We start from the raw sequence: 23,362 nt of genomic DNA, 5'->3' as shown, positions 1-23,362 counted from the left end.
TAATGCATCATGTGCTCTGAAGCTCTCTGACGCTGCGCTGAACTTTTGCTGCATTTGTAAGATCGTTTCTCGTTAGACCGAACGCAAGGTCGTAGAATACATCAGCTATCGACTTCTCCTTCTTTCCTTCTCCATCGACTGGATATTCGGCTGAGGCAGCCAACGCTTCAGAGTCTTGTGGTCAAACCGTTTTACTCGGAAACGGGGCCGGTTTCGCGCTTCTCCTCGACATTGTCGCGCTTGTAGCAGAGGGTACGTGGCTTCAGGGTGCACCAGGGCATGTCATCGCGCTCCTCGACGCTGTCGCGCTCCTCGATGCTGTCACGCTTCTCCTCGATGTTGCGCTTCTCCTCGATGTTGTCGCGCTTGTAGCAAAGGGTGCGTGGCTTCATGTTGCACCACTCGTCAGGAACGGGCGCGGCCGCAGCGAAGGTGGCGAGAAGGCTGATGGTGGCAAGGACGGAGGCGAACTTCATGATAGCAAGTAGGTGTAGAGAAGAGCTTTAGGGACAATATAGTAGCGATGAGACACCACGACAGCTGCGTATATATATGTACGCACGGCTGGAAAGCATCCTCGGACCTCGGTCCGGCCACTTCGCCGAATGTCAGAGAGGTGTGTGCACCACATGCTACCAGTAATTCAGCGGATCCACTGGTGCCTTAGATACGAGATGTAAATAGCCCCCGCCCATGTGAGGCTCGAACCTTAAGCACAAGGATGGGGTGGTTAAGGCATTGTGGACCGTGACCATGGGAAGAATGTGACTAACCGTTCACAACTCGGGCGATCCGAGGGCAGCCCAAACGTAAGCCGCTGCCAGCGATGTCAGAAGGCTCGGTGCCCCTTTCTGTTCTCTGTAGGGTCTGGTGGGACTCAGATAGCGCTTATAGCAAACCTCGCAGAGACTTTCGGTCGTGTGATCTCCAATCTCTGCCGTGGGCGGTCTTCCAAGCGAAGTGCGATGGACACGGCCGAGCTGCTGCTCGACTGGCGATATGGACACTCTTAGCGGCCGTTCTCGAGGACTTAAAGAACCCATAACCAACTCCGCTTGGGTTGTAAACAGCCGTGGAAAGAGTAGAGCGGAGCGCTGCAAGCCTTGTCATATTGGAAGGCCCCGTGTGACTCCCTACACGTGGGCGGCCTCGGTCCCACGACGACTTCACCTCTGTGGGGATGTGACTCGGAAATAACGGTGGGCAGGACAGGCAGACATGGTATAGCGTCCCGCGTTTAGCCCGGAAGTAACTCGAACGCTAGCGGGGTGATTCCTAGGCCAAGAGACATGCAAGCCCTACGAGGGATTAGTGGCCATTTCGGTGATTTCCCGGTGACATATGCCACTCCGAATCGTGGTCTCTGTTTTATCACGGCAAGGGTCCGGGTGACGTCACATGGTCGCCCTTAGTCCACTTGTCACCAGCGGTGCTGCTGGTGCTGACTAGCCCACCGAGATTGTGCAGCTAAAGATAATGGTATATCTTTGAAACCCCAGTTGAAGACGACCGCTCAAAGGTGGTCTTGCACGTGGCCCAGTCGGTTGGTCGGTTCGTGGCATGCTTGTCCGCGCAAAGACAGGTGTAAGTCTTGACCTCGTTGACCTCCATGAAAAGAACTTGAACAACACCCCAACCAACAGATCGTATTTAGACCTGGGCTACCGCTCATTCCCTGGTCCGTCCATCGATGTGCTTCTCGCGTCATATGAAGGGTCAGGTGTCGAGAGTCAGCGCAACTAGTCGCCTATGTGCCCAGTGCACTGTCAAGCCCGTTGCCCTCTTACAGTGACGTTTCAAGCGTAATTAAGCGAGACAAGGTGAGGGATGCTGTTTCATGACTCTCGCCCCCTTCGCATCCTTGTCAAGTATCAAGACCCGCAACCCCAGCACACAGTGTGAAAAGGCCTGCGGAGATCTGTCGCGGATGTCGAACTGGCTGGTGGCAGTGCTGGCCCGATAACTGCCGGAAATGGCGCCCTGCAGATCCAGTTCTGTCTCTAGTTTTGCGTTCGCCTTCGGCGATAGTACTTGAGAGACTCGCCCGGTGTGGAGTAGGCGTCATCTGAACGAGGCACAATACTGTTACTCTTGGCTGTGCAGAGACTTCGAAGATCATGGGGGCCTGAAAATCAGAGAGAACTGCGCTCGCACTGCCCCACTCTGCACCCGGGATTACGCGCGGCCGGCCGTACATACATCACTGCGTTGGATTGCGATTACATCAGTAGACCTGATCCGAAATTATAAGACATTATTACGCCTCCAACTCCGCCCCTTGCCCCAGTCGGACATCAGTCTAGCTATGAGAGTGAAATAAGGTCACTCTATGACCCATACCTCAGGCCATTACAGTATTAGCACCGTCTTTCCTTCCGATACTCGACGCCCGCTCCGATGCCAGCTTCCCCGACCCGCTTCTTGGTCCCTCCCTGCCTGGGGCTGGGTGTTGTGTATAACTGTCCTCCCAACCACAACACCCAGCCCAGGCAAAAGCGCCTACTCAAACCGGACAGCGGCGAGCTCGATGCTACCGCTAGCACGCTTCTTGACGCTCTCGTCGTCGGCAACGGCGGCGTGGTCCGCATCGCAGCGCCTTGGACGGGGTGCGATGGGGCGCAACTCCGCAAACGGCCTGTTCCAGAGGGCTCTGTCGTGCCTCCCACCCATCTGCAGGGTGCAGATAACCTCGGTCAGAATCTCGGCGAGCATGAGCGTCATCGCCGTCAGTGTCAGTGCCAAGGTTATGAGCGAGATCCTGCCGTCAGCGCCGTGTCCTCGGTGCCCGGCTCCTTCCGTTGAGACATCTTGGACCATGCGGGCTCAAGCTTCGCCCTCTACGAAGATATCACACCAGACGGAGATGGAGCTGAACCGGTCTCGGAGTCGCGGTAGGAGGGCATGGAGGGCTGACCAAGAAGAGCCCCCCATAGACTTTCAGGCTAGAGTGTACAGTTTCAGCTTCCAAACCATACTTACACGAGGTCATCGCCGTACGGCTCGAACCACTGGCGGGTCGCCATACCCCACCACGTCAGCGGCGCAATCCCCAGCAGGAAGAAGAAGGCCAGTAGTGCGAGGTCGACACGGACGCGGTTCAGCGGGCTACGCTTGTGCGTCGCGAGAACGATGAAGCTGGGATCAGCACGGTGGCGAGGCGGAGTGTCCTGCAGTGACGTGGATCGGATCACTGTGAGATCCCATTCAGCGCCGCGTACAGGCAATGAGCACAGAGGAGATGTGCAGCATGAAGGTCTGGCTGAGGGGTGGTGGAGCCGGGGAAGCGTCGTGACTTACCTGTAACATGCGTACGGGGCGAGGAGCGCAGCCCACACCGCCGTCATGATCAGATGCTGCCAGCCCGGGTAGTACTCTTCGCCTCCTAGGCGTTGTTGCCGCACGCGGCTGACTGCGATACCGGCGACGGAGACGCCAAGCGCACCCAGCGCCACGAGCGCGAGCACGCCGTACACCCACACTTGAGCGCGGGCGTGTTGTGTCCGGCTGGAGGGGCTGGTCGATCTCATGGCCTTGGAGCCTTGCGTTAAGGGCGAAGAGGGAACGCGAGAGGCAAGGAATGGCAGCTGCGCGGAATGAACACGAGGAGGCAGCGCTGGAGAGTGGCAATCCGCTGCCGAGGTGTGAGTAGTGAGATAAAGGCGTTAGTTGTGTCAAGATCGCGAGCGAGCATGTAGTAAGTCGCGGGTTATATGTAGGGGTGGTTTCAATAGCGAGATCAGCGGTTCCAAGCTTTGCTTACCTGCGGCAGATCAGCTGATCCCACAGCGTTGACCGAGGAGAACGTGCCAAGCCGTGGCGAAGCACATGTCCGCCTCTCGCGGCATGGCCTGGGGTGAGGGAAGTGCGGAGCCCGGGTCTGCCGCAAGCGCTTGGCTCTGTCAGCTTCATCTCAGCGCACAGAGACTGCGGACAGCTCGACAGCTCCACCCGCAATGAAACCTGGGTCGTGGACCCGACTAAAGATAAGGTTGATGCTCCTCCACAGCTCTTCGGATCCGAGGCTCAAGCTCAATGCCAGATACCGGAAGACTCACGTGATCCCCAATGCGTTACGAGACACTGGCTTGAATCATCGACTCTGAGAAACATCGAAGTGTCGATAACCAATCGAGCATATGGCAGACAGGTATCAAAGACGGTGGAGGCAAGGACGGGAGCGTACGGTACTGTGCTGCGGTTCTGCTGCGAAACGGGAGAGTCATCGCACGGCGCTACGAACAGCAATGACGCACGGGAGGTTGGTGAGCCGTTCCGTTGCCTGGCCGGTTCGGCCTATTCGATCATCAAGACTGTGCAATGCGAGCTGCCATTGCAGCCCATGAGAGTGTCAGATTTGCTGTTCATGGTTCTGATGTGAAGCTGCGTAGTCTGATTGAGGAAGCGGTCGGCGTAGCGAGGGCATTGAGGACGGTGGAGGGGAAGTGGAGGCCGAGCGCGAGTGGAATGCTCCCGCTCCCCCACCCTGTGCACGCATTTCATACCCCTTTGAGATGCTCTCAGCGCCGTCGCGTCGGCGCGTCGTCGGGCGGTCGGCGTTCCCCGCACACAGGACATCTTTCGTCTCGATAAGAGCAGTGTCGGTAGGCGGTTTCTCGCTCCGATACGCCGGCCCCGCCATCCCCGTCGTCACGTCTTCGCACCAGCTATATCCGTCTCTTTACGTCGCCGGCGATGGCCAAAAGGATAGCAAAAAGGATGCCGAATAGTGAGCTAGGTCTGGGAGTCAATCTGGGTGCCTGTGATCAGATTGAGAGGTGAATGACGATGGGAGCGTCAGCGGCGGAGGGGACCCTGGCAACCCTGCGGTTCGTGCAATCTTGGAATTACCGTCCAGGGTCCAACGCTCAGATTAAGATTAGCGGGTGTGCGATTGTGCACACTCCGGTCTGCTCTTAGCGAGCTCAGCTTTTGATGCTTGTTGGTCGCCGGTTGCAAGGTGCAAAGTAATATGTACATGGATGCTATGATGTGTTATGCTTTTACAATGAGGGGCCGGGCGTGATGAGACGCAACCGATGCTTGAATGTCTAGGTCTAAAAGCTTGGATGGTGTATGCCAGTCCAGATGTGTGTGCGATGTGATTTGTGTGTGAATGCGAGAGAAGGATGATCGAGCAAAACCAAGGTACGAGCGAGGTACGACCGAGGCCGAAAAAGTTCGAGCTTACGCGCGATTGCGTGTTTACGTGCGTTGCTGGAGCGTGGGGGTGGGGGGTAGCCGTTTATGGGTACTGCTCGCCGACATAGATCTGCTGCTGCTGCACCTGGTGCTGGTGAACGGGCCACTGCGTGCTCCCGATCGAGTATTGCTGCTGCAGCATCGGGTCGGCGTAGGATTGTTGCCGCGGGTTGGGATACGACGAGGACGTCTGTAGTGTCGAACTCGGCTTGAACGGGCCACTGCGTGCTCCCGATCGAGTATTGCTGCTGCAGCATCGGGTCGGCGTAGGATTGTTGCCGCGGGTTGGGATACGACGAGGACGTCTGTAGTGTCGAACTCGGTATGGCATGTACTGCGGACTCGCGACTGGCGATGGGTACGCGTAACCGTCCGTCTGGCACGGAGAGGGCGTTTGTGGGATGTCCTGGACGGCAGGCTGGCGCGGCGCCGGCCACACGTCAGGCATTGGCGAGTGGGGGACCCCCGTCGGCTGCGGGCGGATCGTGGCATCGAGCGCAGACGAGAACTCGTAATTGTAGTCGTCGTGATTGTAGAACGAGGTTCCTGTTGATGTGCGAGACAGCGACGGGCGCGAGGGGCGGAACGTAGCGGGCGGGGCAGGGGACGGGGACATGGTGTAGGCGAGAGGAGGGGTAGGAGGCTGCTGCTGGAACTGCTCGTAGTTGACGGGCTGGATGTAGGCGGCCTCGATCTGAGTTTGCGTCTGGGACGCTTCCACCGGCGAGATCGGGTAAGCCGTCTGTGGGTAGGACATTTCCTCAGAAGCCTCTGGGACAGGCGAAGGGAACAAGTTCATGACAGACCCTCGTGCACGGCCCGCGCGCTGCCTGGATGATCGACTGGCGCCGCCACCAGGGACGAGGGCGGCTGCGATCCGCGCGCCAGTTGCGGCAGACAGAGATGCAGCGCGGCGCTCGTTCCACGCAGCATACTCGACGTGTGTCAGTACGGGCTGCGACTGCTGGCGCTCCATCCCGATGCTGCGGGGCGGGGACATGCGCTGGCGACGAGGGAACGTTGAAGAGCGAGCCGACACATCACCGTCGACAGAGTCGGGGATGAGGTCGAAGGCGAGCTCGAAAGTCATTGTTGGAGACTCGTTTTGGATGTGAGGTGAAGGAGAGGAGGCGGGAGGAGTGGTGAGGTGGGTATGGTGCTGCGGGGGACGACGGACAGCAATGCGGAGAAGCTGGGGTGGGCTGGGGTCGAGTGCCCTTTTGGTGGGTTCGTGGTGTCGAAGAAGTGGAAGGAACCCAAAGTTGGGCAGGTGAGGAATGGTGAGGGGGGTGAGGAAACGTCACTGGGGAATCCAGACGTTGATAGATATAGAAGTCTGTGACGGAGTGATCGGAGGAAAGATGGCAAGATGGATGATGGGTCGACCTGGGTGCACAATGGGCTACGGATCGGTCGGAAGTGAAATGGTAACCGGCGCCAACATGGCGACATGGCTGGAGGCGTGCAGGCGTGCCGCATGCCATGGCTTGATGGGATGCTTGGCAGTATCCTGAGTTGGCTGACGCGAGGAGATTAGAGTTGAGACCGAGTAACCGCGAAAAAGTCCCCGTGCGAAAACACTGCCTGTACGGTGAGTGATTTCATCCAAAGCCCGAGTAACAACAAGCGGGCTCCCACCGATCTCCCGGTGTGCCGAATCGTGTGCCGTGCATGCCGTGCGAACAGGCAGGCGAGAAGGGTGCGCATGCTGCGTGCTGCTGAGCATGCAGAGAACGCTGGTAACGTTGCCGATCACATTCAGCATTCGAACATGACTCATGCAATGCCGCGCATGACGGAAGTGTGGAATTCCGACACGATTCCCAGTGTATATGCTTTCCAGTGCCTTGCCCAAGTACAAGTAGGAGTAGTCACTCCGCGCTGTTCCTAATGATGTCCGCGACCCGGTGAATGGAGACTGCAAGGTACGACGCGTGCGGGTGTACCTTTTGGTCTTTGAATGTTTGGGTCGCCGAAAATCTTTGTGGCGTGAAAACTGCGCACTCTCGCTATTGCGCATGCACACACGCGCACACGCAAAACCGAGCGACGGCGACGCAGTACCAGTTTACGCTATGCGCGCAGACGCGGAGATCAGATCCAGATCTCTTCTCTCGGCCAGGCCGGCCAATGTTCGCCAGCAATGCTAGGTCTCGTGCTCAGCCTCTCCTTACTCAGACTAATGGAGCGCAGCAGGCCGACCCAATCGCTACCAGAGGATCGACGCGGGCGTCGGGATTACATGTCCAGGTGGCGTTCCGAGAGCTGTCCCTGCCGCCCTCAGGCAAATGCACTGGAGCTGGACCAAAGGAAGAGCACGGTCACTCACCGCCTGTGAAGTGGTGCGACGCCACGCAGCGCCACGGCGTTGCAGTATCCTGACATGCCTGAAGGCCTGTAACTCCTCTGTGACGCCTGCTTCATTAAGCTCGGTTTATCTCCTCCTCATTGCGAAACTGTAATGTCCCGTTCGCCCCAAGCAGCGCGGGTGCCAGCTGGCAGCTCGGTCGTTAGTCACCAGCAAGCATAGCCAGTCGCGAGCCCCGAATGCCAAGCGTGCCGGGGCCGTCTTAGTCATGAGAATGACCCGGCCCAAAATGGTGCGGACGCTGATTTCGCGCCGTTTCACCATCCTTATCTCCCAGAATCTCGAACACCGGCATATCATGCCACTGCACCTCTTTCGATAACCGTTCCTTCTTCGCTTCCGATGGAAACACCAAACCGCGTTCCGGCGTTGAGCAGCAGAGAGTATCTACGGGCTTGGGACCCACAGCATTGCCCACTGAATAGCTCCATGGGTGCCAGCGCGGGCAGGACTGTGGGCCGGGTGTCGCCCTGGTGGAGGTGTCGTCGAGAGACCTGACACCTCGCGCACGATGTGGAGGTGAAGGTGGTCGCGTGCTGCGGTATGTTGGTGCTCAGTGTAATCAGGCGTTTCTTCTCCCGACGTAGCCCCGAACGACGTTCCGACCGGTGCGCCTAGCGTGGGCTGGACGGCCAGAAAAGACAATAGTCGGGGATGCCGAGACCCATCGTGTTCGGCGAGAGCCCGGCCAGCCCAGAGACCTAGAGTCCAGACTGGCTCGATCTCGCGCTCCACGCTCCAAGGAGCGCACACTGAATGCGAAAGAGACCAAGCCACTGCTGTCATATTCGCATTCATTCATTCCGCTTGATGAACTGCGTCGCGACTTCGGCAGCACGTCGGCAGAGCAACGGCAGGCAATCGGCAAGAAATCGGCAGATAGCGTCGATGTCACTGACAGTTACTGTGCAGACGCCGTTGACTCCCTCTGGCCTCTTGGGCTGGGGAAGAGGCATGACAGAGCCCCCGAGATACCCAAGGGACCCAAGAGACCGAGAGACAGGGCGAGGTTTATCTCGGGTCTCTCGGGTTCGCAATTTCCTGGATCGATGGATCCTGGGTCCTGGGTCCTGCCTGGGTCCTGCATGGATCGCCATTTCTCTTCCGCAACAGCCCATTCACCAGGCCAGAAGGGCCAAGAATTCAGCACTCGTTGCCTCCGTATATCCACTTCTTGCTCCAGGCTGCTCGGGCACAGTGCAGGAACGCCAGGCCACACCCACAGCCAACCCAGAAGAGTGGGACCGAGCCTTGTTTTTCTGTTAGAATGCGCAAAACCTTATTTCGCTGTTAATTGCACTCTGACCGCGTTAAGCACTCTGGTCCCCGGTGCAGCGGTGCGCCCGGGTGCGCTTATTCGCCCATTAGTCTTGCGTCATGCCATCCCACCCTGGGGGAATGAGATGCACCGCCATGTAAATGCAACAATAGCAAAAACAGAAAGTCTCGCCGTGCCGGGCGCAGCGCGTGCATTTCACCGAGCTGCGCGGGTGCATCACGCTATGATACGCGTTGCGCGCGTCCTGATTGCTCGCACGTCCCGATCGCTAACTGCAGTCGAGGTCGGCGGAGACCGCCGCAGAACCAAGTCTGCCCCTCGAGCATAGGTCTGCCGAGCTGCCGAGCACGCTCTTTCCATCAGAGGCACGTCGCTGATCGCCGTTCCGGGTCCGTTCCGCACTCTCCACCGCTGCTCAACCTGGCGCGGGGATTTGCCCATGCGAGCGAGATACACGTGTGGAGGCCGGGTTTGCCGGCGCGCTTGGAATGCAGCATGCCCCTGGAGATACTCTTGGCACACTTGTGCATAGAATCCTGACTTGGACAAGGAAAGGAAACAACTAGATCACTAAAAACACCTAAAATCTTCTGATATCTCACGGACTACCCGAGCTGGTTACAGCTTGGCGCGGGTCTCCTTGGCGCGCTCGCCCTCGGCGCGCACGCGCAGGTCCTTGCGCAGGATCTTGCCCGACGGGCTTTTCGGAATGGCCTCGATGACGATGCAGCCGCCACGGAGCTTCTTGTGGTTCGCGACCTTGGACGCGACCCACGCGCTGACCTCGGCCTCGAGCTTGGCCTTGTCCGCTGGCGTCTTGAGGAGGCCAGGCTTCGCCACGATGTAGGCTCGGGGCAGCTCGGTGGCCTGACTCTCCTCCCAAACGCCGACGACGCCAGAGTCAACCACCTTCTCGTGCTGCAGCAGCAGAGCCTCGAGCTCGGCCGGCGGCACCTGGAAGCCCTTGTACTTGATGAGCTCCTTGACGCGGTCGACGACCCTGGTATGTCAGCTCATATACGGGTGAGACATAGTGGGTGGTAGGGGCCGCCCTCAGCTACAGTGGCTGAAACGGCGCTGTGGCGTCTTGGGCGTCTGGGGACGAACGCCGCCACAGGTGATCTACATTCCGCGTTGGCCCCCAGAGAACAATGCTTCTTCATTGTTCTCGGTGCGCGTAGAAGGATTCAGGGGGCACTCACTTAAGCCATCCGTCCGCATCACGAACCAGCACATCGCCGGTCTTGTACCACTCGCCGCTCATCGTGCCATCGGTCGCCTTCTGGTTCTTGAAGTAGTCCTTCATGACCGAGGGCGAGCGCACCCACAGCTCACCGCGCTCTCCGATGCCCGCGTCGTCCTCGCCCTCGCCGCGCACGAGGCGCGCCTCAAAAGTGGGGATAAGCGTTCCGACGTATCCCGGGTGAGACGCGCTGTGCTCACTAGTCATAGTAGCTGGCGTAAGCGATCGCCCCTCGGACGGACTAAAAGCAAACCGACTCACTGATAACCGGCGACGTCTCCGTCATGCCGTAGCCCTGCGTGAGGGAGATGTGGGGGTGAATCTTGTTGAAAGCCTGAATGAGCTCGCCGCTTAGAGGGGCAGCGCCACTCATGAGGGTGCGCTGCTTGTCAGTTGTCTGCAAGACGTGGTTAACTCACCAGAGACGAAAGGTCGTAGTTCTTGACGTTCTGCGAGTGGAGCAGAACAATAAGAATGGGCGGGACGATGAGTCCGTGCGTGATCTTGAACTTTTGGATCGCGCTCAGGACGGGAATTTCGTCAAACTTGGGAAGAACGACGACGGGGACGCCGACAGTGAGGGGCTGGAGGAGGACCACGGTGAGTCCATAGATGTGCGAGAAGGGAAGGATGCCGAGAACCGTGTCCTTTCCGCTCTCGAGCGACTGGTACGCCTGGTTGACCGCCTGCAGCTGCGAGGTCATGTTGTAGTGCGTCGTCATGACGCCCTTGGGCAGGCCCGTGGTTCCGGACGAGTAACACAGCCAGGCCGTGTCGTGGATCTCGTTGCCCTTGGCCGTCGCGAACGGCACCGGCTGCGACGTCGCGATCACCTCGTCAATCGTCCTGTACTTGGATCCCTTGGGCTTCTGCTCCGGCGTGCAGAGGAGGACGACGCGGCTGGCGTCGAGCTTGTTCTCAATCTGCGACTGCGCCTCCTCGTACACCGGGAGCAGGACTGGGTCGATGAACAACAGCTTCGAGTCCGAGTTGTTGATCTGGTACGCAATCTCCTTGGCGGCGCTGGCCGTCAGCACACGCGCCACCGTAAGGGTCTCCTTGTCTCCCCCGCACTCGACCCGTGGGACCACCGGGGCCCTCCCCTCCGGTACTCGGGCCGGTGCCCACCACGCCCACCGAGATACTTACTATGCAGCGTTCGCGGGACTGATGGTGACGCCGGCTGCCATGGCGCCGAATGCGGCGCGGGCCCAGTTGACCGAGTTCGGGGCGAAGATGCACACCGTCGAGCCCCTGCCCAGGCCGAGCTTGCCAAGGGCGCCGGCGAGGCGGAGAGCGCCATCCTTCAGCTGTCCGCGCGTGAGTGCCTTGCCCGTGAAGCCGTCGATGAAGGCAGGGAGCGAGTCGTCAAACTGCGGCAACGGTGTCTGTCCCGCGCCGCCGATGAGGTACTGGATCAAGGACGACTCGGGCAGCTCCGGCGCCGGAATCGTCGACTTCCAGATGATCTGCTTCGGCATTGGTAAACGAGTGTGTGCTAAAGTTGAATGGCCGTAAGTATGTGTGTGTGTGTGGGCGGTGTTCGGGATGTCTGTTGGTAGACTGTAAAGATAAAGTGGAGAGGCTAAGAGGCAAAGCGGGTGGGAGGGCGTGCATTCCCCACAAGTCTCACACCAACGGTTAGTACCGGGATTCAGCGATCCGATCATCCATCGTGATCAGAGCTCAATCGGTAATGTGATTGCCGAATCCGGGCGGAAGCGACACCACATACCACCCTGCATTCAATTGCAGCATCCTCTATGCGATCGAAGAGCACAACTCGTTGATACTGATGCATTGTGTACTGGTACAGACGTTGTTCAAGAATTCGCAAGGACACAGCTCCGGGCGTCGTGCCTCGGACACTTATCGATTATCTAAGGTGACCTCTCGATCTGTGGATCACTGCCATTTCAGCCTGGCATAGTCGCCAAACACAGTGTTGATCTCGAGACCTTCGGCATACGGCTTGAAGTCCTCCCACTTGACCTTCATCTTCGGGGCGACAACGTTGGCGGCGGTGACTGAGGCCAGTTAGCAGATAACTCAGGACTATACTCACGGAAGTCCGGCATGGCAAAGTCCATAACTACTACGTCAATGACCTCGTCGGGGCCGACATGGGGCATCGGCGACTGGATGAAATCCCTGACGGTCAGCTTCGCCGTCCACGCGCATGGTACCCACACTTGGTATGGCGAGTAGGGCACCGGGATGTGCCGAATGTCGTCGCCGCGGCCAGGACAGGCGTCCTTGGTGACAAAACCAAGGGTGTGCGGCTTTCCTCCGGGGCCGTCAAGCGACACCTCGTCGCTGTCGCCCATGAGCTCATCGATCAGATAGTCGTCCCACTGCTGCTGGAGCCACTCGTTATAGACCTTGCGGACGTACGCATCGTCGTCCTCCTGGGGCGTGAGGGGACCAAAGCGCGATGCGCCAGCGCGGTTCATCTCGACGGTGATGTTACCGGCGACATCGGCGGGTAGGCGGGTATACAGGAACTTGGAGGTGAAGGGTGACACAGTGAGCTCGTCGTTGCGGTCAAACGGTCCCCTGAACAGGTCGAAGCGCAAACTGCCAGCATTGCCGATGATGACACGGGGCCCGTCGCGGTGCTTGTCCTTGACCGTCGTCGGCAGAATGTGGTCCTGGAAGAGCGTGACAACCGATCGCGGGTGGCCGAACGGGTGCCTGCTGAGGTAGTAGTTGTGAGGAGCAGTTCCAAACGTCGTAGACAGGTTCAGCTCCTGTGCCAGGTCCTCAAGGCCCTTAGAGATCTGCCGTCCGCCGTGCGTGTCGAATGTCTTCTCCGTCTTCCCCGTATGCCACCTGAAGCTGACGGGGTTGGCGTCGATGTAGCGCCTGTTCATGGTGAGAGGAGCACCCTTGTCACCAGGGAAGGGCATCGACGACGACGTGAACGCGATGGTCTCGAGATAACGTCCGGGGACGACACTGAGAGTTAGTCTTAGCAGCTGCCGTCAACTCACGCAATGGACCTATCGTCGTACTGCACACAGTCACGGACGTGCGTGTGGCCGCCAAAGATGAAGACAGGAACCAGCGGGTGGACAGCTCGGATAGCGTCGTAGATCGGCTTCCACTCTGCGGTCTCTCCGCGGCCTGGCATGTGGCCAACGAGGACACTGTTATTAGCCTCTGCCCCCACCCAGCAGTTGCTCACAAGTAGTCTGGACGCTCCTCGATAGCCTCGAGGAACCACCGCTCCTTTGCCATATCCGTGGGCGCCTGCACAGTGAGATTCTTGTCGTGTGCTTTGACTCATCGTCAGCTCGAAGTTCCAAGGCCCCAGCTTACAGTCAAAGATGACGCCAAAGGCAGTGACCTGGTTGTACCTGCTGTCAGCTTTCGAACTACATCGTCTAGCCTACATGGGAGTCTGGAACTTGGCAAAGCGGCTGCCGATAGGCGTGTCGATGACCTCTCCATCCTCCTCGACCGTGATGTTCACATTGGACGTGAGGAATCTGCCCTCCCTATTGAATTAGCTCGCATGGATTTATGCAAGCTTACCATTGCGCCCGCCGCTCGTAGATCCACTTGGCCGACTCGTACTTGTACAGCTCGTGGTTACCGATCGTGAGCACGTCATACTGCAGTTGACTGAAGATGTCATCCGCCTTGCCTGCCGAGTCAGGCGAGGAGGAGACAAGTCCGCTTCCGTCGTGATGATCGCCGGCGTCAACAACGAGGAGATCGACGCCGAGCTCGTCCGCCTTGTTTCGCATGTGGTGCACGAACGACGCGAACGAGCCGAAATCACCAGAGTAGTTCTGCCATTAGCTATCTGGGAAGCCAAATTATCTTACGGGCTCGGGCCATGTGTCCTGCGGTGCGTTAGTAGGGGAGACACAAGAAGCAGAGGTGACATACATGCTGATGACCACGGAGCCAGCCTGCACGTCAGCTGATACCGGCTCAACCAGCTCACCATGAGTGTCTGATGTGCTAATGAAGTTGACTTCGTTCCACGGCAACGGGCGTGTGGGGACGGGGAGGACGGGTGGCGAGTCGCCCCTCAGGAGGTCGCGGGCGTCGCGCCCGATCGCGAGACTGTGTGCACTCTGACACAGGAGGAGCGCGGCGGCGAGTTCCAGCTTTCTCATTGTGTGATTAGGTTAAGAGCGAGTAGAAGAGGGGGTGTGTGAGTGAGGTGCGAGGGCGTTGTGTTCGACACACTGGCCGAAGGATGGAGAAGAGCGAGGTGACTAGGTTGGTTGCACGGGACGGTGCTTGAGGGGAGGAATGGGGCGGCGCGTCGAGTCGCCGCCGCTAGCATCGGCTTGTTATCAGGCGTAATCTCAGGCACCACAACCGGTGCGTCGTCACACTGTCACTCCGTTACCTCGCCACATGGTTGGCCGACGCCTCCAGCCCCCACATCTCAGCATGCTAGACCCCAATACCCCAGACTTGGTCGTATGCATGCTCATGGATTGTGCTTTGCCTCTTCAAGCAGGTGAAGAATGCGACAGAATGCGGTTTACTGCTAACAATGCATCTGATCTACAACTCCGCCGAGGTATGACCGAGCCTTCCTTTTAGAGCTTGGCGTCGGCCTTCTCCCGGGCCTCGTCGCCGTGGAGGAGGACACAGGGGCCGCCAATGACGACGCGGTTCTCGAGGTTGTGCTCCTTGATGAAAGCCTCGATCTCCTCGTTCTCGGCACCGGGCTGGAACCAGAGAGCGAAGGGCTGCGTCTTCTCAGACTTGTACAGCTCCTTGAGCATGTTGGCGCCAAGCTTGGGCGAGATGATCATCGAGATCGAGGTGTTGTTCAGGTCGGGAATGTCGGTCTGAAAGTTAGCTGGTACACACAGAGAGGCTGGATACTCACAATGTTCTCAACAACGTTGAGGCCCTCGACCGGCTTCGAGTTGTCAAACTTGTCCGAGGCCGGGCGGACGGGAGTAAGCGGCATCTTGCGCTCGTTGTACCACTTGATGAGCTGGGGGTTAGCTAGAGTCCATGGCAGGCAATTCGGAGCAGAGATAGGCGAGGAGACAGAACGAGGCACGGCGCCGACGAGGAAAGCCAACTTCGTCCATCATCCGCTTCAGATCCGGATCATCGCAACTAGCTCATACGCCGAGGAACATGCGATCGTCTCAATCGGATCCGCAAACGGCCCTCCAGACACAGTTCGCGCTCCCTAATGCGATAACCCATGCTTTCCAAGCTGTCTCTTATGTCCTACTCCAGCTCAGGAACACACCTTGTTGTCAAACTTGGCGGGGTCCTGGAGAACACGACCGACAACGGCGTACTTGGGCGCGGCCATGAAGCGCTTAGCAGCCTGGGGAATGATCTTGACGGTGTGGGGGTCGACGTGAACCATGTTTGATGCTCTGTGCGGTGTGGGGAGGATAGAGAAGGAGAAGTCGCGAAGCTGATGACTGACCGCGGCATGTCACCATCCAGCGCTGGCTGGCCGGCTGACAGCCGAATCCCCGCCCCGGCAAAGATAGCCGAAGTCCGGCAATTTGCTCCCGCCGTCCCAGATATCGGAATCCATCCTGACGGTCTCGGCGTGCTGCTACTGTCGCTCATGATGGCATCCACAGTCATCACAATCTACATCTGTCTACAATACAATATGATCATGTACAACTTGAATTCGTATTGGTCCTGCTTCTCCTACCTCCTCCTCCTCACTCTTAACTTAGTTGATGCGTAAACCCGCGTCCATGCCAAACGCAGATAACATCAGTACGCGCTGCGTCTCCTCCTCTCGCGCGCGCACGCATATCGAGCAGCGGCACTCGCGCAGCGGTTCGTAGGCGCGGTACCACGCGTGCCTGATCACTTCCTCGGCGGCGGGGCCAAGCTCGCTCGTCGCACTCGGCACCCGCGGGGCCACTTCGAAATCGTCAAAGTCCTCTGATGACAGCGTCGAGTCCGAATCGGACATCTGATGGACTTGGTAGCCTGAGGACGGGGTCGCAGGCGTTGACGCGTGCTTGATCTGTGGCGTGGGCTTGGGCTCTGGTGCGACATGAGCATGTTGCACCGCCGGCTTCTTGTCACAGTGTCCGTCCCCGCCTGCCGGCTCTGCGGGCTGCAGCTTGGCTTCCTCGGCATCGGCGTCGGGCGACTTGCGCTTGCGCAGCGTCGGCGACTGGCCAGGCGTGGCAGTGTTAGTGCCCGTGATCGAGGCCGCGACCGGGGTCGAGTTCTGCGCTTCGGCGGCGTCTGTTTCATCGTCGTTCTCCGGCGAGTGGATCTCGGCAAGCACGAGGTCGGGACTGTCATTCGGCGTGACCAAGGTCGTGACCGTCGACACCTCGCTCGACTGCGACGTCTGCCCGGATCCTAGGCGGGGACGCGAAGGACGCTCGCTGAGCTCGCGCGACTCGTCCGACGTCTTGCGCTTCCCGAGTGCCGAACTTGACGTTAACGCTGTGCTAGAGTCTGTGTCCTCATCCTCGGCGAGAATCATGTCATCGTCGTCGAGGAACGAGTCGCGGTCGTCAATGTCCCCGTCACTCGCGATCCAGCCGTCATGCACAACAAAGCCGTGGGGCTCAGCTCGCTCCTCGACAAGCTCGATACGGGGTGATCCACTCGTGGGGGAAACGCCAGTCGAGGACACGACGGTCTCCCCACCTGCATCAGAAGGCGGGTTCGTAGTTTGGTTTTTCCACGCGCTTGTGAGCCCGCGACGGACCCAAGACTCGGGCATTGCGAGCCATTCGAGCAGCTGCGGCACGGAGGTCTGCGTGCATGACGCCTCGGCCGCGTCCCAGTCGGGGAAGCGCAGTTTCTGCCAGTCGACAATCTCAGAGAGCGGCGACTCGATGCGGCCAGCCAATTGATCGGAGAACTCCTCGTTCATCATGCTCAGCAGTCTGTGCGAGGGCAGGAAGAGGCGGTCGGCATGCTCCGGGCGATAGTTGATGCGCGCGCGCTCGAGATGCGGGACCGGAATGGGTTCGTTCGGCGCGTACGACGGGTGACGCGCGTTGCGGGCGATCTCGTCGATGCTGTCGTGCCTCGCGACGCCGGTCAGGAGCTGCTCGACTTCGTCGTGCGGCATGACCCAGAACCCAACCTGGATGCGGTGCACGACCCATTGCTGGAGGCAGACGCGTGTCAGGCGATCGCGGAGCATTGGCCACAGGAACGGCTCGCCGGTGCGGGTTGTTTCGTAGTCGCGCCGCAACTCATCTTCCGTGTAGATACCCGTCTCCATGTCATGGCGGAAGCGGCGCAGCCAAGTGGCATAATCCGTGTCGTCGGTGTCGATGTCAACGCCCCACACGGCGTCTGCGGCCTGCTGGAACAGATCCTGCTCTGGGCCCGTCAAGGCAAACCGTCCGCGGCCGAAGCAGCTGGCGCGGAGCGAGCGCAAAACCCGCTGGAAATACAGCATGTTGCCGATCAGCTCGCCCCAGCGAGTGTTGTGGTGCAGGAAGACCTCCTCAAGTGCGCGGCGCGCCGCCGTCTCGGCGGTGCCGCGACCAAAGTTGATGTACTCCACCGCCGAAGACACTGCAGTGAATGGTGCAGCACGGCCAGCGAAGACACCGCCACGCGCGCACTCAATCAGCTCGCGGTGCAACGGAAGCTCGAACGCGCGTTCACGGCAGAAGCGGCAGATGATGAATGCCGTCTTGCCACGCTTGCGGCCAGTCTCGTCGCGGTCCTCGGGATCGGCAAAGTTGAGGGCGAGCTGCGGCGCCGAGGGCTCGCCCGCAATGCGCAGGCAATGGGCGCAGAATCGCTGGAGATGCCCCTCGCACGTTGGCACGGGCCCCGTGTAAGTCGTCCACGTGATGAAAGTCGCGACGAGATTTGGGCTGCCGGTCGAGCCCGTGTTGCCCGACCGGCTGATGAGGGCCAACCTGCACGGCACGCAGACAGACGCCGTTGCGCGGCGCGTCAGCTGGAAGCTTGGGTTGGCCGCCGAGACTTCGCAGTCGGAATGCAGGAGGGCGAGGTACGTGGGCCAGAACGGGTGCGAATCCACTGGGGCGTCAGTCGACTCAACTACATTCCGCCCCTCTCCCTGGAGGGCCTCCACCGCAGTTGCTCACCTGCTTTACACCAGCCAGATGACACGAGGCGCATCGAGACGAGCAGGTTGCGCTGCGCGACAGCCTTGACAATGGGTGCATGCTCGGCGACAGCGGGAATCGCGCTGGGCAAGCTTGGTGCACTCGTTGCGTGTCCGAGGATGAGGCTGTACAGTCAGCTTTGGTTGCCGCCGAGTTGGGGCACAGCACTGTAAGACGTACTGGAGGATCTCGGGCGACAGGTTGCCCCATCCAAGCTGACCCTTGTTGGGTCTTGCGCGCGAGCTCTTGCCGACGACGACGTTTGCGGTGCGTGCGGCGCGACGTGCGGCATCAGCGGCATGCGGATGGCGAGCGTCGCCGACTAAATTACCAGGGCCAGGGTCGGACGGAGGCGTGCCAGGCGCTTGGTTGGCGACATTTTGGGTAGTGTGACCGCTCATAGCGGCGGTGCCGCACGCGGGGTGCAGCGTGTGGAGGGTATGTTTGGGTGTGTTCGGAAGGTGTGGAGGAGGAAGGGGTGTGTTGGTTGTGGGTGTAAGGCTGGCTTGTTGGCGTAGTGTGCGGCTGATCGCGGTGGGTGCCGTTAAGCGGATGGTGGGATGAGTTGAGGTGATAAGGATAAGACGGTGACGGGGTGATGATGGACGGCGGTCACCTGGATCAATCACCTGTCTGGCTGGCTGGCAGACACCTGGCTCGCGTCCTGCAAGATAGTGGTAGTCGTCCGGTCAGCCGTGAGCCGTGAGCAACAGGCAGCGGGTCCAGGGCTGAGCACTAGAACACCCAGGCCAGATGGCACAATAGCTGGATCCACGGTCATTCCTCTCCACACAACTTAAATGGCCCCGCGCCGCAACACACGTCATGTTTGCCGCCCAAGTCACGTGAATTCGGCTCCCACTTGCCTATCTTCAATCTGCTCTGCGCAGTGCTTCCCATGCCTACGCCTCGCACGATCGCATGCCTACCACACCTTCCCCCGGTCAACCCTCGGTTTGTTTTCGTGCGTCACAACGTCACAACCAACTGCTGCGTTCGAGCAGCATCCATTCTCACCGCGTGTCTGCGTCGCTTTGCGCCGGGTTATAAAACCGTACCTTTGAGTCATTGCTCCATGGTCCCCTAAGTTTCTACCTGTGCAATACTGACCAGCCATGGACGTCTCGTTCAACATTGTCGCCGCCCGTAAGCTCTTTGCCCTTTGGGGAGGTGCGCTGACGACAGACTGCTCCCAACAGCTGGCCAAGTACCAGCAGTGCGTGTTCAAGAACCAGGACAACGACTGGGTCTCGGCCTGCAAGAAGGAGGCCAAGGCGGTGACCGACTGTGCCGATCAGAAGTGAGTCGAGTCCTGCTTATCACACCCCCAGTCCCAATGTGTTGTCTCATATCTCACTCCCTTCGTTCCGCACACTCGCACATAGATCCTCGAGTCCGCAGCCACTGACATTCGCAGGGTTCTCGGTCTCCAGAAGCTCAAGCAGCAGTGCGGCAACGAGATCAAGTCCTTCCGCGACTGTGTCCAGAGGAACGGCACCGAGGACGAGGACGTCATCCGCGTCGCGTGCATGACCGACATGAACCGACTCTGGGACTGCACGGAGAACTTCCACGACACTCTGATGGACCAAGGCAGCGGCTACGGTAGCGGTAGCAGCAGCAGCAGCGGCAGCCAGAGGAAGAGCAGCTAGAGCAGCTAGCAGTTCGGAAGTGAAAGCCCGAAGCATGTAATGCACAAACAATGTAGATGATGTATCAACTGCATGAACACGCTTTATAGAGCGTACCGTCGATGCGCTGGATGGGAAGTGAAGACAGCGTAGAATCGATTGAGCAGCATGTCGGCCGGGGAATTGATCACTTGGAGACGCCTGGCCGTTGTGTGAAGTCATTGCCTGCCAGAAGCATGGATTACCCAGAAGCGACAGCCGAGCAGCTTCCACTGCCAGAAGCACGTAGACTGCCTCGCTTTGCGATGACCGAGACGAGACCGAGCCGATATGGTTGTTGCCCTCGTCGACCCGGAAGGTCGAGTCAGCCCGGTGTGCCTGGACCGAGAGACGAAGGATGCGTACGAAAGCGTGCGCGTGTACGACTCGCAATCGAACCGACTCTAGGATGGATTATGCATGCAGCAGACAGGCGTAGATGTATCGCTGATGTGATGGGACAAGGGGAAGAGCAGGGGGAAAGCGCAGGGCCGCCACCAGATTAGATAAAGAAACATTACCCCTTCTGGGGAGGCGGGAACGTGCCTGGCTCGCTGGGTGGGTGGGTCATTTCGCTCACTCAGCGATTCGCGATGGCCACTCGGCTTCGTCAGTCTTGTCTTCGCGTCGTCAGCGGCTTATCGGAACGAGGTATGCATGCTGTGCTGAGAGTTCTCAGACCTTCCCGGGGCAGGAACATATGGCCGTGGCACGTCGTCCCACGCTCATCTCGCGTCTCGGTGACAGTCTGGAATACCTCGGATGGTCGGATGGACCGGATGGGTGCCCGGGTTCCTCTGCCGTCGGTTGTCGCATGCGATGGAGGTGGCGCTGAAGCTGGCGAGAAGTATCATGTAGCAGTAGCCAGCACTTGGCTCTTGCTTGTCAGAGAAGATGGGAGGGGAAGATCAGTTGTCAAACGATGCAGCAATGCGGTCATAAATCCCAAGTGAAATTCATAAATGATCGAATTTCGATTTTGCGGTGGTGGTTGTACAATGATTGTGGTCGGTGTCTGGTCGGCACAGCAGGCCAGAGGGACCGAGATGGTGATGTCTATATGCTAGCAACCAACGCGCTGGGCGAGGAGGCTGGGGTGTTTTCTATTTTCTCGACTACAAATCCGTCATAAGAGTCATGTGCTCGTGTGCTCCATCAAGAAGCGGGGGACGAGTAGGACGCGCTTAGGGCTTGACGGGGACGGGGGAGTCGGCGGGGGGCTGGTAGTCGAGGGGGAGGAACTTGTAGGTGATGGGGAAGACACCCTTGTCCTCCCAGTCCTCGCCGGGGACGAGGGCGGCGAAGAGGCTGTGCGACATGTCGAGCGAGCCGTACTTGCACTCGGGGCACTCGTCGACGATCTGAGCGACCTGGGTCTGGCCGTTCTCGGTGTTGGTGATCTCGACGTAGTTGCCGCACATATTGTCACCGTCAAGCTGGGGGCGGTTCATGGCGACGACGTACTGGTCGCCGTTGTTGTAGTAGCCGCAGTAACCCTGGTTCTCGGCAGCGTTGTAGAAGGTGGCACGGCCACCCTCGATGGTCTTGTTCTCGGCAAGGTCGGTGAAGTAGGCAGAGCGCTTCTCGGTGGGAGCGGCAGAGACGGCGACGACACCGGCGAAGAGGGCAAGGAGAGTCTTGGCGAACATTGTTGGTTGTGTTGGTGGTTTTTGGTTGCTAGCGATAAAGACTAGAAGAGAGTGTAGTGTGCTGCGTCAAGCGAGCGTGTGTTTTGAGAGTTGAAAGAGAGAGTGTTCGTTGGGATGGAGTTGAAAGAAGTCAAGACCCCCGCCTTTTATAACTCTCAAAGGTGTCGAACTTCGTGAACAACTCCATGCCTCGTCGTAAGGGTTGCAAGGCAACAGCGCCGAGGGAAAAAGCCGTTCCACAGCGCTTGTGCAGCGCGATAGCAGGGCAGCCCACTCATCAATCCGGGGTGCTCAACTTTTCCTGCCCCCGGATAAAGCGCTGCAGGCCTGAAAGCCCCCCTATCGGCCAGGTGCCAGGAACCGGATAGGATGTACACATTAACACGAGTAGAGCCCCGTTCCTCCGGATCGAGCGCGCCCAGGATCACGCTAGATACCGAAAGATGTGGTAAACAAGCCGGGGCACGGCCGGGCACGGGTGAGGCGGTGGAGCTGGTCGTGGCCTCGGATTTGTGTCCGTGAGGGCACTGCAAAAGTTGAGACAGACGCCGCGACTGCGCCTGGGAAGGGGGTGCGCGGCGTCGAACATTGCACGCGATAAGCTCCTGAGCAAATTAGTCATACGGATCAGCCTGACCCGAGCATGTCGGTATTCCCATCTCGTCCAGGGTTGCCCGCGCCAGGAATTGCCCGTAGCCTGACATTCATAGAATCCGACGCGGCCGTCCGGGCCGTCCCATTGGACCCTGCCGCTGTCCTGGCTCGCGAAGCTCCGAGCGCATTCTTGCGAAGCCCTGGCACTGGTATCAGGGGCGGATCTGCACTCAGGTAGAATTCCACCAGCAACGTCTAACCCCGCGTTTTGCGTCAGGGAAAGGGCCAGAGTCTGGGTGCATCCAGACAACTGCGCTCCAAAAATCCAGAAGCGATCTATGACTAGCGCGTTAGTTGATCCTAGCGAAGCTGCATTTAGAAGTAAACAATGCCATGTGCGCAGGTGGGCTTGCGAGATTGATCTGCAGAGGCTAGATGGATTATTCCATCTCGAAAACACAAGAAAAGGGGTCGCGCCTCGTCGTGATCGCTGGCACAGCCTCTTTTCGCATGCGTGAGTGAACGACCTCCGCAGCCCCAGTGTGGGAAGTACCTTGTTGCAGAGCCGTGTTTGCTGGAGCGAGAAAAAAAAACTCGATGAAAGGATGAAAGGGCCCTTCCCACGGCAGCAAACGCTCTCCACATGGATGGCCCTGGTCGTTCCTTATCTTTCGAATGCACAAGTGCTCTCTGGCGTGAGTCGTGCTAGTCGTGGGGGAGAGCGCGGACGGATGTGGAGGAATGGAGGCAATTCGCTCACGTGGTATGACGAGATTAGGTGTCGCCTAGGGAATGTCAAGTTGTGGGGGCGTGGGGGGGACGTCGTGGACGTAGAACGGTGAGGGCGGTGACCATGACTTGTGTGGTGGGGCTTCGTGGGCCCAGACAACGGCCATCAACTAGCGACGCGCAGTCGGCTGCGGTCGCTTGTCCGTCCCTGCGAGGACCTCAGATCTTCAGCCAACGGCGTTCTCTGAACACTAATCTCGCTCTAATCACGCAACGTTAAGCGCCCCACCTGGTCCCATATGGGCGACATTAGGATTCTTGTCATGGTCAAAAATAGCCCCAGCCCAAGATTCTGGTGACTTGGCCACTGGCGGACACGAGTCGAGAAGGTGACGTAGACCGACTCCCACCTTACCTCCATCGATGTGCCTGCACCTCACCGAGGTTCCTGCAAGTTCTGTCTAAGGACAGCCACGCGAGAAGCACCACTCGAGTACCCAGAAACCATGCAGAGCAATTGACAGAACGTCGGTCTGGACCATAGCGGAAC

At 59.0% G+C, this 23,362-nt stretch overlaps 9 protein-coding genes across 9 annotated transcripts; 2 read left to right on the top strand and 7 right to left on the bottom strand.

Moving 5' to 3' along the window:
* Positions 1-191: 191 nt before the first annotated feature.
* Positions 192-476, bottom strand: A1Q1_01809 (uncharacterized protein; the record flags this gene model as incomplete). Its single annotated transcript, XM_014324848.1, has 1 exon — positions 192-476. The coding sequence occupies one exon, from the start codon at positions 474-476 to the stop codon at positions 192-194; it is 285 nt and encodes a 94-aa protein (XP_014180323.1).
* Positions 477-2,397: 1,921 nt separating this feature from the next.
* On the top strand, positions 2,398-2,802 carry A1Q1_01808 (uncharacterized protein; the record flags this gene model as incomplete). The annotated part of the gene is made up of 1 exon (XM_014324847.1): positions 2,398-2,802. The coding sequence occupies one exon, from the start codon at positions 2,398-2,400 to the stop codon at positions 2,800-2,802; it is 405 nt and encodes a 134-aa protein (XP_014180322.1).
* A 35-nt stretch (positions 2,803-2,837) lies between these two features.
* Positions 2,838-3,527, bottom strand: A1Q1_01807 (uncharacterized protein; the record flags this gene model as incomplete). The annotated part of the gene is made up of 3 exons (XM_014324846.1): positions 2,838-2,934; positions 2,980-3,105; positions 3,298-3,527. 3 exons carry the CDS (start codon positions 3,525-3,527, stop codon positions 2,838-2,840), a joined length of 453 nt encoding a protein of 150 aa, XP_014180321.1.
* Positions 3,528-5,242: 1,715 nt separating this feature from the next.
* On the bottom strand, positions 5,243-6,289 carry A1Q1_01806 (uncharacterized protein; the record flags this gene model as incomplete). The annotated part of the gene is made up of 1 exon (XM_014324845.1): positions 5,243-6,289. The coding sequence occupies one exon, from the start codon at positions 6,287-6,289 to the stop codon at positions 5,243-5,245; it is 1,047 nt and encodes a 348-aa protein (XP_014180320.1).
* Positions 6,290-9,464: 3,175 nt separating this feature from the next.
* A1Q1_01805 (AMP binding protein) lies at positions 9,465-11,570 on the bottom strand (the record flags this gene model as incomplete). Its single annotated transcript, XM_014324844.1, has 5 exons — positions 9,465-9,846; positions 10,049-10,301; positions 10,351-10,423; positions 10,509-11,112; positions 11,239-11,570. The coding sequence occupies 5 exons, from the start codon at positions 11,568-11,570 to the stop codon at positions 9,465-9,467; spliced, it is 1,644 nt and encodes a 547-aa protein (XP_014180319.1).
* Positions 11,571-14,654: 3,084 nt separating this feature from the next.
* A1Q1_01804 (uncharacterized protein) lies at positions 14,655-15,451 on the bottom strand (the record flags this gene model as incomplete). The annotated part of the gene is made up of 3 exons (XM_014324843.1): positions 14,655-14,909; positions 14,951-15,151; positions 15,329-15,451. The coding sequence occupies 3 exons, from the start codon at positions 15,449-15,451 to the stop codon at positions 14,655-14,657; spliced, it is 579 nt and encodes a 192-aa protein (XP_014180318.1).
* Positions 15,452-15,775: 324 nt separating this feature from the next.
* A1Q1_01803 (uncharacterized protein) lies at positions 15,776-18,571 on the bottom strand (the record flags this gene model as incomplete). The annotated part of the gene is made up of 3 exons (XM_014324842.1): positions 15,776-18,081; positions 18,150-18,295; positions 18,351-18,571. 3 exons carry the CDS (start codon positions 18,569-18,571, stop codon positions 15,776-15,778), a joined length of 2,673 nt encoding a protein of 890 aa, XP_014180317.1.
* Positions 18,572-19,285: 714 nt separating this feature from the next.
* Positions 19,286-19,822, top strand: A1Q1_01802 (uncharacterized protein; the record flags this gene model as incomplete). The annotated part of the gene is made up of 2 exons (XM_014324841.1): positions 19,286-19,470; positions 19,588-19,822. 2 exons carry the CDS (start codon positions 19,286-19,288, stop codon positions 19,820-19,822), a joined length of 420 nt encoding a protein of 139 aa, XP_014180316.1.
* A 1,202-nt stretch (positions 19,823-21,024) lies between these two features.
* Positions 21,025-21,489, bottom strand: A1Q1_01801 (uncharacterized protein; the record flags this gene model as incomplete). Its single annotated transcript, XM_014324840.1, has 1 exon — positions 21,025-21,489. One exon carries the CDS (start codon positions 21,487-21,489, stop codon positions 21,025-21,027), a length of 465 nt encoding a protein of 154 aa, XP_014180315.1.
* Between the last annotated feature and the right edge of the window lie 1,873 nt (positions 21,490-23,362).

This window comes from Trichosporon asahii (genome assembly GCF_000293215.1).
Source record: "Trichosporon asahii var. asahii CBS 2479 unplaced genomic scaffold scaffold00050, whole genome shotgun sequence".
Lineage (NCBI taxonomy): Eukaryota > Fungi > Basidiomycota > Tremellomycetes > Trichosporonales > Trichosporonaceae > Trichosporon > Trichosporon asahii.
This window is presented reverse-complemented; position numbering and strand designations above follow the sequence as displayed.